Genomic DNA, 19884 nt, shown 5'->3' with positions numbered 1-19884 from the left:
AGCCCATGGGCTTTGGAGCTAAGGCTGCTGGGCTCAAACCCTGCTCTGCACGCCATCAGCTGCATGACCTTGGACAAGTCTGTTTAACCTCTACAGCCTCAGTTTCCCCAACTGGACAATGTGGATAAGAACATCCCACCCCACAGGGCAGGATATGGTTCAGGGAGATGATATGTGTGACATCAAGGACGAATGCTGGGCACGCAGCTGGCCCTCTTCAAGATGAGAGCTAACTGTTGGTTGCCCTGGACTGAATGCCAGCCCTGAAGCTGCCCGACGCAACCCCATCCCAGCCCACAGCTGCCTCTCCTCTTCCCTCTCCAGGTGCCGCAATAAACCCTGAAGTCAGGGCCGTCACCGGTGTTTGCAAAACAGCAGTCTCGAAGAGCTCAGGCTGGCCCTCAGCATGTGGGAGGGTGCCCTGTGGGAGGATCACTAGGAGAACTCGGGGCCTGGGAGCAGGGGGGTGAGGTGTCCTGAACTGTGAGCTGTGAAGGAGAGTCGTGGAGCCAGGGGAGGGCTCCCGGCTGGGACAGGTCCTTGGGGCGGGGTGCTGACCGCTCTGCCGGACGTCACGTTGCAATCAGAGGCCCAGAGTTCCACACATAGGAACCTTCCCTCCCTCTCTCTCAGGACTGCAGCATGGTGCCCCACCCCTCTCCCTGGAGTCAGGGGTCTCTCACCTTGAGCCCGCTGCTCTCTGCTTCGGAGCCCGGGTCCACGCCGGTGACGTAAATGCCCAGGCCGTACTCTGCTCCCCCGCGGATGGTGAGGCCCAGGGACCGGCCGTCCCCCAGCACCAGGTTCACCTGCGGGGGGAGAGGAGACAGCGTCGGAGGGCCTGGAGGGCACCGGGAACTTTGGGCACGGGGGCGGTGGCCTGAAGAGCTCCCTCCCGTACTCTGAAGGGCACACCTACTCGGGCTTGCAAGGTGTCCTGGAACGTTCTGGTTTCTGCCCCATCTCTGCCCCCGACTCACTGAGCAACGTGGGGAAGTCTCTCTCCCTTCCTGGGTCACAGGCAAAGTGAAGTAAAGGGAAGGCCCTGAGGAAATGACCTCTAGGGACCCCCCCGGTATTGACACCCCAGGTTTTCATGTTTCCCTTACACCACAGGGGCCACGGCCTCTCTTGGCCCCTACTGGCCGCCCTTGACTTCACACCCTTCAGTCAAGGAGTGCCTGTCAGGCCCAAGGCCTCCACCCAGCTCCCCCACCTCCTGTCCTCTGATCTGAAGATCCAGGCCAAGTCCAGGATCTGGGGCCCACCACCTGGCAGGCCACCCCCAGGGTGCCCTGCCTGCCAGGGGCCTGGTCTCCTGCCTCCCTGGGGGTACCCTGCTCTGCCACCCATCCTCCAGGCCACGGCAGTGTCGCTTCAGCAGCCCTTCATTTCACAAACACGGTGAGTGCCCACCGAGTGCAGACCCAGTGCCAGGCCAGGGATGTGGAGATGACCCAGACACAGGTCTGCCCCAAGGGCGCCGAGTCCTGAGGGGCAGAGAGACCAGATCAGAGCCGGATGGGGCAACCTGAGGGCCATGTGGGTGCAGACAAGGAGCAATGGCCCTGCCTGGAGATGGATGGCAGGGGAGCTTCCTGGAGAAGTGACATCCTTCACGAAGAACCGGAGAAGGGAGGCATGGTGGCTGGAGCAGGAAGCGCTGGGGGAGGTGGGGGAGGCTGAGGGGGTTTGGCAAGAGGCTGGCACAGAAGCCTCAGTATCCAAGAGGGAGACTGATGTGCTTGGCCACTTACAAAAAGAAGTGGCCAAACAGTTGAAAGAGCTAGTTGCTCAGTCATGTCTGACTCTTTGCAACCCCATGGACTGTACCCTGCCAGGCTCCGCTGTCCATGGGATGCTCCAGGCAGGAATACTGGAGGGGGTTGCTATTCCCTTCTCTAGGGGATCTTCCTGACCCAGGGATCGAACCCAGGTCTCCCGCATTGCAGGCAGATTCCTTACTGTCTGAGCCACCGGAGAAGCAGAACAGCTGAAAACCTACCCCCCAAAAGGACAGAAAACACCCCAAAATAAGTTAAGACCCAGTGGCATGTAAGGGACCCAAAGAGAGCACAGTGTGACTGCTCACAGGAGGCGGAGGGCGAATGTCATGGAGTCAGTTCGGGAAGCCCTTCAACTGGCTATCTCTTTCCAAAAAGTCATTCATGTGACAGTTATCAGGGGCTCTGCACCCATCAGGCGTCCCTTACATCTGTCACCTCCCTTCATTCTTCAATCCCCTGTTCTGGAGATCAGGGGGGAAGGAACTTGCCCAGGGTCACATAGCCGGTCCCCTACTGGTCAGGGGGAGGTCCTGGAGAAGACAGACTCAAGTCCAAACTGACCACGAGGATTGTGGGGGAGAGAGCAGAAAGGAACCCGGGGGCACACGGATGGCTGTGTTCCCCCTTTGAATGCTAAAGATGAAAACAAACCCCATGGCTTGCCAGTCACTTCCCCATAAATCCTTTACATGGGAATAAGACAGAGTCTTCATCACAGGACTGTAATAACAGACCTGCCCACAGCAGGGTGTCTGCTTCAATCACCTGCTGGCAACCCCACCCGCGCTTGGCAGGAAACAGAACTCCTCTAAGGGAAGGGGCGCTCACTATGTGAGCGGCAGCCTGGCACAGTGAAAAGGAGACCATGCAGGCCAATAATAAGAATATAAAAATGATAACGCACTAAGCCAGTTGGTTCCTGAATGTGCTGCGTCTTTCCTAAATCCCTACTCAGCGCTTCACACACCTTACCTCCTTTAGTTCTCTTTCCTCTTCTGCGGTTTCTCTTATCATCCCGTTCCCAGATAAGGAGACTGAGGCTGGAGAGGTGAAATGGCCTGGCCAAGATCAAAGAGCTGGCAGCTGGCAGAGCCCAGCCGTTTAACCAGCTCGCGGCATTGCCTCCCAGAGGACTGAGTTCACATCCTGGTTCTGCCCTTTACTCCTGGGTAACTCTGGGGCAAGGCCCATTGCTTTTCTGATCTTCAGTTTCCCCATCAGTGAAATGAGAGCCACACAGCCTAGCTGGGGCAGGCACTGCCATCCTTCTTCCCAACACCCCCCAACCCCGCTTAGAACCCCAAGGAAGCAATGTGAACAGCCCGGGGAGATGACGTCCATAAATATTTGGGAGCCAAAAAAAGATATGAAAGGTACACCTGGCAGGTGGGCAGTGATGGATAAATGATGGTTGTTGCTGCCATGAATTACTGTGTCCCAGGCACCATCCTCTGTGCACATGATTTATTGATTCTTGAAACAGCCCCATGTGGCTCCTGTGATCACCCCCAAATCACGGCTAGGGAAGCTTAAGTGACTCACCCAAGGTCAGGTGACTCATCCAAGGTCACACAGTCAGGGAGTTCGGAAACCAGGGGTAATACTGTGATTTATACTACGAAATATATATTTTTTGTCTTTGTCCTCCTTTCTGGCAATAAGCTCCAGAAACTTGGTAGATTCCTAAGTGAGAAGACCACTAGGAGCATCTTCTGTTCTCATAAGGCAACTCTGACCGGGCGTCTGGAAGGCGTCTGGTCACCAGAAAGACCCAGCCATGATCAGAAGCTTGGAATTTTCAACACCACCCCCATCTGCTTCAATTACCTGCTGGAAACTCTATCTTCCCCATTCTCCAGAGATGGAAGAAGCACTGGAAATGGAGTTAATAACTGGTCATGCCCATATGATGAAGGCTCCATAAAAATCCCAGTTGTATGGGGTTCAGAGAGCTTCCGGCTCAGTGAGCAGGTGGAGGTATGGGGAGTGTGGTACATCCGGAAGGGGCGTGGAAGCTCTGAAACCCTCCCACATACCCTGCCCTATGCATCCCTTCCGTCTGGATGTTCATCTTTACCATGTCCTTTAAGATAGACTGGTAAACAGTAAGTAGACTATCTACCTGAGTTCCATGAGTCATTTTAGCAAATTAATCAAAGCTGAGACAGGCTCATGGAAGCCTCTGAGTTATGCCAATTGGTCAGATGCATGGGTGACAAACTACACTTGCCACTGGCATCTGGAGTGGGGCGGGGGCGGGGGGGGGGTGCTGTTCCGTCCGACTGATTCTTTAACCTGTGCGGCTGGACACTGTCTCCAGGAAGAGCGTGTCAGAATTGAGTTAAATTATAAGACACCCAGCTGGTGTTTCAGAGAATTACTTGGTGCAAAAAACCTGCACACATCTGGTGTCAGAGCACCGTGAGTGTGATGGTAAAGGAGAAACACGGGAGGAGCACTGTAGGTTTTCCTTATACGGACTTCAGACCCAGCTCCAAACCCTCCTCTCCTTCCGCACCCAGATGGTTCCCAGCCTGAACCAAAGGGGCGGGTCCCACCTTGTCTCTGCAGTTGCTGAAGGCATGAGCTTGGGGGAGGGAAGAGCTGCTGCTTCTTCAGAGGATCTTCCTGCTTAGCCCAGATTGGGGCCCTGGCTCAGTGACCCTGGTCAGGGGTGGGCAGTAGGGGACATTTGAGTCCTACATTTTAAAACAGTCACTCATGCAATTAATACTTCTGACTAGTCAAGGCTATGGTTTTTCCAGCGGTCATGTATGGATATGAGAGTTGGACTATAAAGAAAGCTGAGCACCAAAGAATTGATGCGTTTGAACTGTGGTGTTGGAGAAGACTCTTGAGAGTCCCTTGGACTGCAAGGAGATCCAACCAGTCCATCCTAAAGGAGATCAGTCTTGGGTGTTCATTGGAAGAACTGATGTTGAAGCTGAAACTCCAATACTTTGGCCACCTGATGCGAAGAGCTGACTCATTTGAAAAGACCCTGATGCTGGGAAAGATTGAGGGCAGGAGGAGAAGGGGGCAACTGAGGATGAGGTGGTTGGATGGCATCATGAGTTTGGGTGGACTCCAGGAGTTGGTGATGGACAGGGAGGCCTGGCGTGCTCCGGTTCATGGGGTCGCAAAGAGTCGAGTACGACTGAGCGACTGAACTGAACTGAACTGAAGCGTGTACACTGTGCCAGGCCCTGATTCAGGCACGGTGAGTGCACCAAAGCACAGAAGCAGCGGTGGGGAGAGGAGGCCCTACCATTGTCTCCATTTTATAGAAGAGGAGGTTAAGGCTCAGAGAGGTTATGTAACTTCTCCAAGGTCACACAGCTGGCAAGTGGTGGGGTCAGGATTTGAAGCCAAGCAGTCTGGATCCAGTGTCTTACTCTTCCTGTCATGCCAACATGATCCCGTCTAACCCCCACAACAGATCTGTCCTAGGTGTTTTCATACAGAGACTACATCTGTACTATAGAGACGAGGGGTCAACACAGAATGGGAAGCTGGAATGATGAACAACTCTGCCCCCCTATTCACCTCTGAGCATGTGACTGTGACTTGACAGCAGACAGGCCTGATTCTCGCGGGAGTTACCTGTGCTCTTCCCTTCTGTTCCTTCCTGCAGCCTCTGGGCTGGTTCTCACACTCCAGTGTAGAGAAGAGCCTTACTAGCAAGGGCTGCAAAATCAGAACTAGCTTCGGTGGACAGTTGAGCGGCTTGCAAGGATAATGTCACTACCAGTGATATTATCACTGTTGCCCTGAGAACTTATTTGCCTAGGAGGTGTGTCCCCACTTGGGTTGAGGTTAGGCTTTTTGAAGTTTGGCATGGGAAGTCCAGAGTCTGGGGTGGCTATCTGGAATACTGGATGGGACCAGGCCGCTGGAGAGAAGAGAATCGGGCCAAGGAGGCAAAAGTGAGGGCTCCAGAGACATTTCCCCTATGCCCGTCCTCAGTGGGAAGACAGGGGCTCCACACTGCACCAGCAGGAAGAGGAACGGGACAATGGAGGAGCTTCTCCGGTGTGGGTCACGGCATTTCCTGCCTTCCGAACTGTCTGTGTTCCCGCTGGAGCCTGATTGTCTCAGCTTCTGCCTTCTGCACACACACGTTCGTGCACGCTCAGTCACTTCAGTTGTGTTCGACTCTTTGCAACCCTATGGACTATAGTCTGCCAGGCTCCTCTTCTCCCGATAAGAATACTGGAATAGGTTGCCATTTCCTCCTTCAGGGGATCTTCCTGACACAGGGATCAAACCCACGATGCTTGCATCTCCTGCACTGGCCTCTAGCGCCACCTGGGAAGCCCTTCTGCCTTCTACATTCCTATATAAGTTACTCCAAGACACGCACAGGGCACCTCACATCCTCCCAACCTTCCCACCCATTCAATTCCAGTGCCAGGGTCCTTTTCTCTAAGCCTTGAAGATGCCACATTTACTCCCACCTCAGGGCCTTTGCACATGCTGTCCTAGCCCCCTGGCATTTTCAGCGCTCAGAATGATACACAGCAGCTCCATCTTCCTCTCGGTCTCAGCTCAGAAGTCATCTCCTCAGACAGACCCTCCCAACCCACCTCATCTGAAACAGGGGTTCACTCCCCATTACTCTCCATCACCCTTCCTGATTTTATTTCCTTCCATCAAGCCTCACCATCTTAATTATCTTGTTCACATATGCCCATTTCTGGACTATCGTCTCATTCCTCCTATGACCTCCAAACTCACCAGTAGCTTCCCCAGGGCAGGGCTTCTTGTCTCCTGTCCATTTCTCCATTCCCATCTCCCATGACAGCACCAGGTATACCGCAGGTGCTCACTACGCATGGGCTGACTCACTCAATGGATCCTAGTTGCCACGGCACCTGAGTCTTGGATTCTGCATCTCCAAAATGTTGCTAATGACACCTTCCCCATAGAGCAACCACAAGGATTCAGGAAGATGCTGTAAGCACAAGCCAGCACATGGCGAGCTCTCCCCTGATCATAATTACTACCCTAAGATCATGCGCTCCAGAGCGAAGCCTTGAGAAAAAGATACAACAAGTTCTCTGCCCAGCCCTGGAAGTCTGGCCTTGAAAATGACTCAGTGCCACAGCCTGTGAAGCTTTCCTGTGACGGACAACAGAGAACAACAGTGCCTGGCGGGGAGGCGGGCACGAGCTCCTTTCTGCGGCCAACCAGCCTTGGCCCCCTTGAAGAAGCCCAGGCAGGCGCTGGTGGTGCACACTAACTGGCCACGCCGCTGCCTCTCTGCTGGCGGAAACCCCCGCCACCTCTGCTGGACCCAGCATACTGATATTTGAGCAAAGAACACAAAACGCATTAAATAAATGTTATGGTCTTATCGACAGGAAAGGAGAGCTAAGAAAGAGTCTCCAGAGGGAAGGCGCTTGGCTCAGAGCCCCAAGCTGTGCCAAGGTCTTCAAACATCAGAGAGCTGCTTATAGGAAGGACTTCCTTGGTCCCAGGGGCAACGAAAGGGTGCAATGCAAACAGCACCCGAATTAACCTTAAAAATCACGGGGGACCATCTCTCAGTCCTTTCTCAATTTTATTAAAGAAACAATCATGGTCTTGGGGAAGGAAGGTTCTGTAGAGGGCATTGAGGCCCCTGCCCTCTTCTTCGGGTTACAGCATCCCATGGAGCTTTGGGCTACAACCCATCCCCCACCAGCCACAGTACTGGTGTTTCTGTCAATCAAAGGCACCTTCCTGCCAGCCAATCAGGTGCTCCCTCCCCAGTACACGAACCTTCAGGGAAAGGATGCGGAGAATGGAAAACACGGGGACCCCTTTCTTCCTGGGGGCTGCATCCTGAGCCTCAGCTTCAGTTCTGGGCCTGCCCACACACTGCCAGCCAATTCTGACTTTGTAGAAGGTGACCAGGACCAGTTTCCATTCCTTACAACCCGAGACCCACATTGCAAAAGGTGCCCCGTGAGGCTTGGAGTCCTGGCAGCTGCATGTGGCACGTGGCCACATGCCTGGATCTGGGGCACTGAGGAGTTAAACCATCGCTAGTGCGGACCATCTGAGCGTCCTCTCTTCCACTTCCATCGTCCTCTTCTGTCCACTCTCGGGGCTACATGAAGACTAGGCTTCAACCATAGGGGGCAATATCACAGAAGACGGCAGAGGGAGAACGGAGCAGCCCCCCAAGCCTAGAGGGTTCCCTCTACTCTGCCATGGAGAACTGATGCTTTCCAACTGTGGTGCGGGACTCTTGAGAGTCCCTTGGACTGCAAGGAGATCAAACCAGTCAACCCTAAAGGAAATCAACCCTGAATATACATTGGAAGGACTGATGCTGAAGCTGAAACTCCAATATTTTGGCCACTTGATGCGAAGAGCTGACTCGTTAGAAAAGACCCTGATGCTGGGAAAGATTGAAGGCAGGAGGAGAAGGGGAACACAGAGGATGAGATGGTGGGATGGCATCACTGACTCAATGGACATGAATTTGAGCAAACTGCGGGAGATGGTAAAGGACAGGGGAAAGCTGGCGTGCTGCAGTCCATGGAGTCACAAAGAGTTGGACACAACTGAGCAACTGAACAACAAGGGAATTGAGGCAGATGAAGACCAGAGCCCCTACAAAACCAAGGCCTTTCTTCCAGGCTCTAAGAAGCTTCCCTTTTCTGGGTTTGGCAAGGAGAATGGCAACTCAGTGGCCAGCTCCTCCACCCCGATTCCCACCAGCCCTCCATCTCCAGGAGGCCCCGCGAGGCCATGGCCAGAAGGCTCACCTTTTTCTCATCCCCGCCTTGCAGGAGGCGCAGGGTGCTCCTCCGGTCACCCTCATGCTGCCGCAGGGCGCTGCCGTGGGGCTGGGGCAGGCCTGAAGGTGGGGAGATGCTGCGGCCCTGGGGGTCCACCCAGGTGTAGATGTGGTTGGTGACGTAGCCACCGGGGATGCGCCCCGCTGAGTACACCGACAGCACCAGCTTCTTGGAGCCCTTGAGAGCCTAGAGAGAGAGAGAGAGATACCTGTTAGCAGGAAAGGGGATCGTGAGAGATTGTTCAGAACTTGCTTCCTCTTAGGACCCTGCACATGGAGGAGGCAGCCAGCCCCTACATCTCTTCCCTTTCCCAGCCCTCAGTTTTGTCCTATGGAAATGAGGACATCTGTCCCACCCCACCCCACCCCTCACCTTGAAGTGGTCCAAACACAAGAAATAGGACCTCTCAGCAAATCTTTGCTGAAGAGTTAATGGAGCAGGCCTACAACTGCGTCCTTCTGAAGGCCTGCTGGGCTGACCTCTGGGAACATGGAATCTGAATGTTCCCACCATTCCTTACTTGGTATGGGAGGCTCACCATGCCGGGACTATTTGTGCAAACAACGTAGTGGTCTGGAATGTGGGTACAGGCAGAGGTGCCTACATGACCAGCTCCCACATCAAAATCCCCTGGGGTGAGTCTCTAAAGAGCGTCCCTGGAAGACCTTTCACACGTGTTGTTGCGACTCTGCCGGCGGGATCAAGCCCACCCCACGTGACTGTAGGGAGAGGGCGCGGGAGCCGTGCCTGGCTTCCTGCCGTTCAGCCCTGGGTGCCGTTCTCCACGCTCGCTGTGCTGGGTACCCTTTCGCTGTAACAAATCTTAGCCACTAGCACAACCATATGCTGAACCCGCGAGCCCTTACGGAAACTGGGGAAGACCTCGACGACCCCAATAGAGAGTTAAGAGATAAAAGTACTGATAATAATGGCCATCACTTCATGGCAAAGAGAAGGGGAAAAAAATGGAAAAAGTGGCAGATTTTATTTTCTTGGGCTCCAAAATCACTGCAGATGGTAATTGCAGCCATAAAATTAAAAGACACTTGCTCCTTGGAAGAAAACCTATGACAAACCTAGACAGAGTGTTCAAAAGCAGAGACATCACTTTGCTAACAAAGGTGCATATAGTCAGAGCTATGGTTTTTCCAGTAGTCATGTATGGATGTAAGAGTTGAACCATAAAGAAGGCTGAGCGCTGAAGAATTGATGCTTTCAAACTGTGGTGTTGAAGAAGACTCTTGAGAGTCCCTTGGACAGCAAGGAGATCAAATCAGTCAACCCTAAAGGAAATCAACCCTGAATGTTCATTATGACTGATGCTGAAGCTGAAGCTCCAATACTTTGGCCACCTGATGTGAAGAGTTGACTCATTGGAAAAGACCCTGATGCTGGGAAAGATTGAGGGCAAGAGGAGAAGGGGAAATAGAGGATGAGATGGTTGGATGGCATCATCGACACAACGGACATGAGTTTGAGCAAGCTCCGGGAGACAGTGAAGGACAGGGAAGCCTGGCATGCTACAGTCCATGGAGTTGCAAAGAGTCACACATGACTTAGTGATTGACCAACAGCAATAATGGTAGCTTAATAATGATAAAAGGCCTGTATGTATGAGACATTCTCCTGTGTACCTGATATGCTTTATCTCCTGAAATCCTTATGGAATCCAATCTTGGTGAGGAGGGATTCCATGAGTCAGCTGAAGTAAGTTCAGTCGCTCAGTCGTGTCCCACTCTTTGCAACCCCATGAATTGCAGCACACCAGGCCTCCCTGTCCATCACCATCTCCCGGAGTTCACTCAGACTCACGTCCATCGAGTCAGTGATGCCATCCAGCCATCTCATCCTCTGTCGTCCCCTTTTCCTCCTGCCCCCAATCCCTCCCAACATCAGAGTCTTTTCCAGTGAGTCAACTCTTCGCATGAAGTGGCCAAAGTACTGGAGCTTCAGCTTCAGCATCATTCCTTCCAAGAAATCCCAGGGTCGATCTCCTTCAGAATGGATCGGTTGGATCTCCTTGCAGTCCAAGGGACTCTCAAGAGTCATCTTCAACACCACAGTTCAAAAGCATCAATTCTTTGGCTCTCAGCCTTCTTCACAGTCCAACTCTCACATCCATACATGACCACAGGAAAAACCATAGCCTTGACTAGATGGACCTTAGTCGACAAAGTAATGTCTCTGCTTTTGAATATACTATCTAGGTTGCTCATAACTTTTCTTCCAAGGAGTAAGCATCTTTTAATTTCATGGCTGCAGTCACCATCTGCAGTGATTTTGGAGCCCCCAAAAATAAAGTCTGACACTGTTTCTACTGTTTCCCCATCTATTTCCCATGAAGTGATGGGACAAGATGCCATGATCTTCGTTTTCTGAATGTTGAGTTTAGGCCAACTTTTTCGCTCTCCATTTTCACTTTCATCAAGAGGCTTTTTAGCTCCTCTTCACTTTCTGCCATAAGGGTGGTGTCATCAGCATATCTGAGATTATTGATATTTCTCCCGGCAATCTTGATTCCAGCTTGTGTTTCTTCCAGTCCAGAGTTTCTCATGATGTACTCTGCATAGAAGTTAAATAAGCAGGGTGACAATATACAGCCTTGATGTACTCCTTTTCCTATTTGGAACCAGTCTGTTGTTCCATGTCCAGTTCGTACTGTTGCTTTCTGACCTGCATACAGATTTCTCAAGAGGCAGGTTAGGTGGTCTGGTATTCCCATCTTTTTTAGAATTTTCCACAGTTTATTGTGATCCACACAGTCAAAGGCTTTGGCATAGTCAATAAAGCAGAAATAGATGTTTTTCTGGAAGTCTCTTGCTTTTTAGATGATCCAGCGGATGTTGGCAATTTGATCTCTGGTTCCTCTGCCTTTTCTAAAACCAGCTTGAACGTCGGGGAGTTCACGGTTCATGTATTGCTGAAGCCTGGCTTGGAGAATTTTGAGCATTACTTTACTAGCATGTGAGATGTAAAGGAGGAGAAATGACCTGCCCACACAGCTAGTAAGGGATTCCTTTCCCACAGCAACTAATGTTGAGTGTAGATACCACCGTGACTTGACACTTCCTAGGCCGAGGATGGAAGGACCACAGGGAGCGGTGAACCCAAACTCTGCCCCCTGGGAGCAGCCATACTGCTTTCCCATGATGCACCTGTACTGACATGAAGCCCTTTATTCTGGGAGGTGGTCATTCAGCACTGGGATTAACAAGCAAACACACCCCAGAACCGGGGATTTTGTATCAATGATAGTACCTACACATGGGTAAGTTCATACTGCCATTAAAATCACATTTACAATCATTACAAAGAATTTTAATGTGATAGATTTTACAATCATTACAAAGCATCTTAATGTAATAGATTTTAATGTTAAGTGGGGTCAGAGGATATAAATCCTGTCTCACAGTGTGATCTCAGTTATGTTAAGAGAAAAATTACACAGGGGAAAGAAATTGAAACCGAGGGGTAATAATGCGCCAAGATGCCAGCAGGCCTTCTCTCTGGGGGGCAGGATTATGGGTGGTTGTTTTGTTCTTCCTGTTTTTCTATATCTTCCAAATGTTCCAGAAGGAAGGCGTAGTGCTTTCAATATCAGAAAATAGCAATATGCATAAAGGGGGGGGTGGCACTTAACTCTCTGAACCTGCAGAGCACCGTGTAGTACTGACCCCCAGTTCTTTCCATGGACTAAAGGGGTCAAGGGCGGGGCTTTCAGAGGCAGTGGAGAGCCCTGCTTGGGTAGAGTTTCCGGACAAGGACACTGGACCACAGGCCTGGACACTCTGACACCTGAACCTCTTCCAGAGGAGAAAGGTCGGGCTGGGAGGGCCCCTCGATCCCACAGTTAAATGCCAGTCCCCGGGCAGAGGGATAACGAGCAGATGGCAGCTCTCCAAAATCCTGCTTGTAAAAAAGATTTCTGAGAAGATGAGCAAAGAAAGATTTACAGTGTTCTCTTCCCATTCCCCGGGACTCCCCTGACAGAACAATTGGGAAAATAAAATCTCTGTGAAGTTTAAGATGCAGGATGGAGGAAGCCTGAGACCAAGCAAGCTTTTGCTGGAATTTAGCGCACAGCATCCACGGAAGCCGCTGTGGCCTTTGAGGGGTCTTTCTGACCCCTCTGCCCCGGCCCTGGCTACCTCCTCCACAAAGGTGCTGCTGCAGCTCTGACACTGCTTCGAAGGGCTTGCCTCTTCTCTGCTTCCTCCCTGGGACAGATGGTGAGTCTGAGCCCTCACTCATTCCACAAGGGCTGGCCAAGAGCCTACCGTGTGCCTGGCCTGGAGAGAGCAATGTGAGCATATCTTCAGGGCACCTGGGCACCCGCGGCCTGAAGAGAGACAAGGCTTTGCTGGGCCCAGAGTGTGTGCCTGCCTGTGAAGCTGCTTCAGCCGTGTCTGACTCTTTGTGACTCTGTGGACTGTAGCCCCCCAGGCTCCCCTGTCCATGGGATTCTCCAGGCAAGAATACTGGAGTGGGTTGTCATGTCCTCCTCAAGGGATCTTCCTGATCCAGGGATCGAACTCGCATCTCCTGCAACACCCGCATTACACGTGGATTCTTTATCCGCGGAGCCAGTAGTGAAGCCCAGGCCCAGAGTAGGTCCTCAGAAAAACCTGCTTGCCCTGGCTGGGTGAGAAAGCAGATTTTTGGCCTCCGAAGGAACCATAACATGCACAGGCATCACCATGCAACCACCTTCCTCATCAGATCTGGAAGCCTGAGCTGGAATTTGGGACAGGGGAAGGCAAGTGGAAAGAACGGGACCTTGTGGATTTGGACAGAACTGGATTTAAGTCGCCTCTGACACTTGTGAGTCCAGGGTCACTGAGGCTGGCTGCTTCTGCTCTCAAAGCAGCACACGTTGGTGGGCGGGGCGGTGGGGGGCACGCAGACAATGCCCACCTCTCAGAATCCTGTGGGTAAAATGGAACACCTAGAGAGTGGGCTTCTGCACACAGTGGGGGCGTCAGCATGTGGCAGAGCCCGCTTCCCTCTCCCAGTAGTGACTCCACATTGAGAAGGCAAACCAGGTATAGAAAAGCATTATCCAAGGAGTTGGAAAAAAAAAAAAGAAGGTGTCTGAAAGAATGAAAATCAACGCCCAGTGCACAATTTGTATTCTGTATCACTGGCAATAGTGGCGTTTTCTTGGTCAGTTCTATAAATAGGCGAGCAGCAACCTTGAGAATGGAGAGGAGGTTAATGCCTTTGATGAGAACAAGAGGGAAGGCTGGCGCCGGAGAGGGCCTGACAGGTCACCGAGTCTCCCATGCACCGCCGGCCCCCAGCGCACTGCAGAAGGGGACCCTGGCAACCCGAGATGGGAAGGGACACAGAGGCACAGCCCAGACACAGGAAACCAGCCCTGGGCAAGTGGCTTCCTCTGTGCACCTCGGTCTCCCCATCACCAGCCTGTGGGACCAGAAAATCTGAAGGCCACTCCAGCCTGGACCATTCCAGAACCTCTGATATTGGCTCTTTAGGGGCAGGGGGTAAATGCGGGCTTTCACTGGGTCTTGGAGAGCTTGAATATCATCATAGACTGCTGCCTTATTTTTCTGGCAAAACTGCAGAAAAACAGGATTCCTGAGACAGCACTTTCCACACCTAAACAGGCTCTGGGAACACGGTCCTGGTGCCGGGGCCATAAGAATGCAGTGAGGAGGGCTCCACCCATGGCACTTTGACTTAACTGTGTGTGTCAGGCAGGGAAGGTGGGGAGGAGGGGAAGGTCTAGGAGTGCAGTTTCTGCTTTTTCCTGGCTGTCTTATCTCTCTCTCTCTCTCTCTCTCTTTTTTTAGAAACAACAATTTGCTTATTTTTAAAAGGTGTCCCTGGCAGGAGGCGAAGGGGACAACAGGGGATGAGATGGTTGGATGGCATCACTGACTTGATGGACATGAGTCTGAGCAAACTCCGGGAGCTGGTGAAGGACAGGGAAGCCTGGCATGCTGCAGTCCATGGGGTCGCAAAGAGGTGGGACACAACTGAGCAAATGAACCGACTGAATGGAAGGATTAATTCCTAAAGAGAGTTGGCTGGCGCTTTCTCGCCCTGAAAGCCCTTCCACCTGCCTGTCTCACTCATTCACCATTGCCACCTTGACCCCTGAGGCTCAGGCCATCTGGAGGATAATGTGGTTCTCGTTCCCGGTTAGGTGCCCAGGCCATTCATTTCACAGAACTGGTGGCTTCTCTCACAGGCAAGCCTCAGTAGCAAGCAGCCTTATACAGCAAGGCAAACTAGAAAGGACTCTGGCTGTGAAACAGACACTCAGGCATATCTCCATTGTGTTCTGCTGGGTGGTCAAGGGCTGTGCCCTTCTCTTGCTGGCCTCGGTTTTGCCAGCTGGCAATGAGCGGGTTCCTAGATGGTGCTAGTGGTAAAGAACCCACCTGCCAATGCAAGAGACATAAGAGACGCGGGTTCCATCCCTGGGTAAGGAGATCCCCTGGAGGAGGGCATGGCAACCCACTCCAGTATTCTTACCTGGAGACTCCCATGGACAGAGTGCCGGGCGGACTACAGTCCATGCGATCGCAAAGAGTCAGGCACAACCGAAGTGACTTAGCAGCAGCAGTGAGCAGAAGGGAATCCCTGATTGCTAAGGCCCTGCCCCAAGTTAAATTTGAATGTCCTCTGGTTCATTGCTATATTTAGGAGAAATGAGGTTGCTACCAGGTCCTTGAACCAGATCTTGAACCTCGGGGCTCTGAGGTTCCATATCAATTGGGAGGGACCAAAAGGGTTTAGAAAACACCAGAAGGGCAGATGAAGCATCTCAGGTGTGGCAGGATATGCACCCCAACTCAGCACTATCACAGCAGCAGAGGGACCTTCAAAGGGACCGGACGGCTGGGGAGACAGCCTCCAATGGGACTGCAACCATGTGTCTTTGTTCTTCATGGGCAGCTGCCTATGTGTGGTAGACAACATCCAAAAGCTGCCTAAAAGCAGTGTGCCAGTGCCTGCTGGCGACCATACCCCTCCCGCTGCAGCAGCCTGCAGAATGAGCCAGTTTCCTGAATCAAATGCTTATAAGCTGTGCCACTTCACACAAGTGACCAACCTTCTCTGTTCATCTGCTTTCCTCCTGGAAAACGAAGATCTCCTTTCCCCACTCTCTAGGTAGAAGAAGCCCATTAGCACAGTGCCTCGTACCTAAGAATTCAATGAGCTAAGGCTAAACAAATCCCATGAGATCTGGGGAGAGTCCCCTGCAAGCAAGAGCTGTCATCACAGCCCCCTGCTCCCCTGCTTGCTATCACAGGTTTACTGGTGAAACTCCACCAGGGGGTTTGCCAGCATGCCACCAGGTCACATCACAGAGGAATCTCGATCTGCCCAGGCAGATGGCACGGCTGAGATATTACCCATCACCAGATGATGACGCAGGCAGCGTGCTATGATTGAGGGGATGTAAATTATATGTGGATGTCTTCAAATTTAATAACTGGCTAGTTGGATTAATGCTCTCAGGAGGCAAATCTGCCTCACTCAGCTCTTCAAAGCGGACTCTAACACCCCAAAATCACAGACCAGGCGACAGAATTCTCTGCTCAGCAGAAGACTGAGAAATAGACTGGAGGTAGTTACAGTATGAAGGGACTGGGGGGTGGGGAGGGGTTGTGTTAACACAGCAGGTGCACACATGTTCCCGTGTTTAAAACCATGCACCAAAGTGCAAGCACAAGGTCACAAGACCATTAGACTACTGTCTGGAGAGACAGGTATGAAAGCCTTCCAGAAAAGTCTTGAGTGAGGACACATAATGGTGAGTCATCCAGCTTATTTCAGGGCAAGGTCTTCTCCTCTGGGGAACAGATCACTCAGAACAGAAACTCAGGAGGGAGGGCTGGTCTAAGACCCAGGTTACTGACGGGGAAGAGAAGGAAGGATCGTGCTGGCCTGCTCTTCCTGATTCCACCTTGCCTAGCTGCGTTTTGGGTTCAGAGTCTCTGGGCTCCCATCCTGGCTCTGCTGTTGACTGACTGTGTGACACAGAGCAAATGACTTAACCTCTCTGTACCTGTGCCTGCATTCAAAATGTCACTGTTTTAAGGATTATCAAGATAGTATAAACTACCTATACAGTACATATAGTGGCACAGCAGTAAAGAATCCGCCTGGCAATTCAGGAGACAAGGGTTCGATCCCTGGGTTGGGAAGATCCCCTGGAGGAGGAAATGGCAACCCGCTCCATTACTTTTGCCTGAGAAATCCCCTGGACAGAGGACCCTGGCAGGCTATAGTCCACTGGGTTGCAAAGAGTGGGACAGTACTGAGCGACTGAGGAACAACAATCTGGTACTCGGCACAGAGTTGGTACTAAAGGCATGTGAATTCCTTTCCTGGGCCTGCCAGCTCCTTCTCTAAACAGAAGCCCTAGCAACCTCTAAAACTCTCATCTGTGTGGACACAAACACCGGAGCAACTCTAGCCTCTCCCTCCCAACTTTCCTCCTCTTCAGAAACGTCCTCTCTTTTGATCGATACTTCCTCATATCAGCCCTGACTTTGACACTCAGCCCCTTTCTCAGCACCTCCAGGAAGCCCTCTTAGACAGTGACTGAGCTCCCTTTTCCGAGAGCAGCCGGCACACTTGTATGTTTTTGTTGCCATCTATGCCATAGCTTCTGAATCACCTTCATACATTCTGTCTCTAAGACGGCAAGAGAAGCTCCTTGAGGCACACTGGTTGTTCTGTTTTCTCTATCCCCTCTCCCTGCTCCTTCTCCTCCACTCACTACCCATTCATTCATTTCATTCACTTGCTCATTCATTCAAGATATCCATTGGGCTTTCAAGATGCTAGGCAGCCCCAGGAATTTGTTGTAAGAGGCCACAGAAAGAGCAGTGCACTGGCCTGGGGCCCAGGTGCCCTGGCTCACCATCGCATGCTTGTTCACACTTATGTGAGCATACATGTCTCAGACACACATGGAATTCGGAGAAGCAGAAGGGGTAGTGGTTTAGAGCCACAGCTCTGAAGCAAGACTTCAAGGATTCCGTTCCTGGCTCTGCTATTCACCAACGGCAACCCCAGGCAAGTTACTTAGCCAGCCTGTGTCCCAGTTTCCCAGGCATGAGATGGGATAATAGTAGTATTATCTCACAGGGCAGTGGTGAGGATTAAATTCGTTAACATGCATAAAGTGTTTAGTGTCTGGAAGATAGGTAAGAGGTACAGAAGGGTTAGGTGTTGTTATTGCTATGGAGAACCCAGAGTAGAAGTCGCAACCCGTATATCCATGGCAACCACAGCAACATTCTGGTGTCTGTCCTTCTCGGTTTGTTCTGTCTATTTTACAAACGCATGGATGTTCACATACAAAACTGTTGTCGTCTGAGGTCTGCATAGGTTGACTCATGCTTAACATCTCATTGACATCTTTTTTTCAGCTAAAAAAACATGTTTTGAGGATCTTTCCTTAAAAAGATCATCTCTTCCCATAATACACGGGATTCCCTGGCTGAGATGCACCACTACTGAATTCCAGCTCCCCTATTGCTGGAAATTTAGTTGCTTCTCAGTTTTGCCAGCACGAACAATGCTGCGATAACATATTTATACTTGCATCCAATTTTCTACACCAAAGAAAAGTGGAATCCCAGAGACTGTGTTTTTTCATATGCAAACCTGTCCCTCTCTGTGTAGTTCCTCTAATTACCTGCAGGGGGCAGCACTATGACACCTGAGTCTGTAAAAGGCATGAATTCGCCGCCACCCCCCCACCAACCTCCATCCCCTGGCCATCTATGGGCACTGCGGATGGGACTGAGTGAGGGCTCTCCAGTGGTTTTTTCCCGAAGCAGAGTTCACTCTGGTGCAGGGATCCAGCCTCCTACATGCCTTCTTCCACAGGATCCAGAAATCTCCTAGGGTATGCAAATCTTTGCTCTATCTTCCAATTTCTTCTAGAGATGAAGTATTGATTGTATTGCCAAACACCAAAATTAAAAGGTGGCTTGGGGGAAGACCCCTCAAGAGTTTTAAAGTAATAGATGTACTCACTAGAGAACTATTCCCAGACAGAGGACCACGTCGTCCTGGCTACGGGACTCCAGGCAAGTTCCTTAAGCCCTCCAGGCTGCACCGTTCTCACCTGTTTTGCTGTGGCTGCTTAGTCACTAAGTCGTGTCCAACTCTTTTGTGACCCCACGTTCTGTAGCTGGGCTCCTCCGTCCATGGGATTCTCCAGGCAAGAACACTGGAGTGGGTTGCCATTTCCTTCTCCAGGGCGCCTTCCTGACCCAGGGTTCGAACACTGCTGCTACTGCTACTGCTACTGCTAAGTCACTTCAGTCGTGTCCGACTCTGTGCGACCCCATAGACAGCAGCCCCCCAGGCTCCCCCATCCCTGGGATTCTCCAGGCAAGAACACTGGAGTGGGGTGCCATTTCCTTCTTCAATGCATGAAAGTGAAAAGTGAAAGTGAAGTCGCTCAGTCATGTCCGACCCTCAGCGACCCCATGGACTGCAGCCTACCAGGCTCCTCCATCCATGGGATTTTCCAGGCAAGAGTACTGGAGTGGGGTGCCATTGCGAACACACATCTCCTTCACGCATCTCTGGCATTGCAGGCAAATTCTTTCACTGCTGAGCCACCAGGGAAGCCCTCTTACTTGTTAAGTGGGGTTATTCATGCCTACCATCACGGCGTTGAGTGGACAAAAGGAGGACAGACGAGATAACGGACACAAGGCTTCTTGCACTGGGCATGGTACATAGCAAGTGTCCATAAACGATGGTTAACATTATTGATCACAGCAAAATTACAGTGATGACTATGCGTTTTTTTCTTCCCACTGCACCTAGGAAGAAAGATGTCTGGGTGGTCAAGTGTCTTATGCAAGGTCAGAAAGAGGAAGAAAGGCAAGGCTTGAACTTGAATCTCGGATTCTTCAAACTCATGTATCTTTTACCAGTAGTTCAAGAGGGTTCAGACAGGGACTTCCCTGGTGGTCCAGTGGTTAAGACTATAGGCTCCCAGTGCAGGGGACCCAGGTTCGATCCCTGGTCAGGGAAGTAGATCCCATATTCCACAACTAAAAGATTCTGCTTGCTGCAATTAAGACCTAGCACAGCCAGATAAATATATATATATATTTAAAGTAAGGTCAGATAACACAAGGCCAACCGTATGTCAAAGCCACAGAAGATGGACAAGGAAAGGGCCTGAAAAGGGGGCTTGGACTTACAGGCTGCAAGTAAATGAGACACCTTGGCCTCTTGAACCCTGAGCTGGTCCCAGGTGCAGCCACAGACACTGGAAAGACCCTCCCCACTCAGCC

General features: G+C 51.5%; 1 protein-coding gene across 2 annotated transcripts in view; it reads right to left on the bottom strand.

The window, feature by feature from the left end:
* The window catches only part of WHRN (whirlin), a 91348-nt gene that overhangs the window by 53951 nt on the left and 17513 nt on the right, over positions 1–19884 (bottom strand). For both annotated transcript variants that reach the window (XM_069573844.1, XM_069573845.1), the window contains exons 2-3: positions 8546–8764; positions 684–809 (exon numbers count right to left, since the gene is read on the bottom strand). In XM_069573844.1, coding sequence (XP_069429945.1) covers positions 684–809; positions 8546–8764 — 345 coding nt within the window. The remainder of the gene's footprint in view (positions 1–683; positions 810–8545; positions 8765–19884) is intronic.

This window comes from Ovis canadensis, chromosome 2 (genome assembly GCF_042477335.2).
Source record: "Ovis canadensis isolate MfBH-ARS-UI-01 breed Bighorn chromosome 2, ARS-UI_OviCan_v2, whole genome shotgun sequence".
In the NCBI taxonomy this organism is placed as follows: domain Eukaryota; kingdom Metazoa; phylum Chordata; class Mammalia; order Artiodactyla; family Bovidae; genus Ovis; species Ovis canadensis.
The sequence above is the reverse complement of the archived record's forward strand: the minus strand, read 5'-3'. Positions and strand labels throughout refer to the sequence as shown.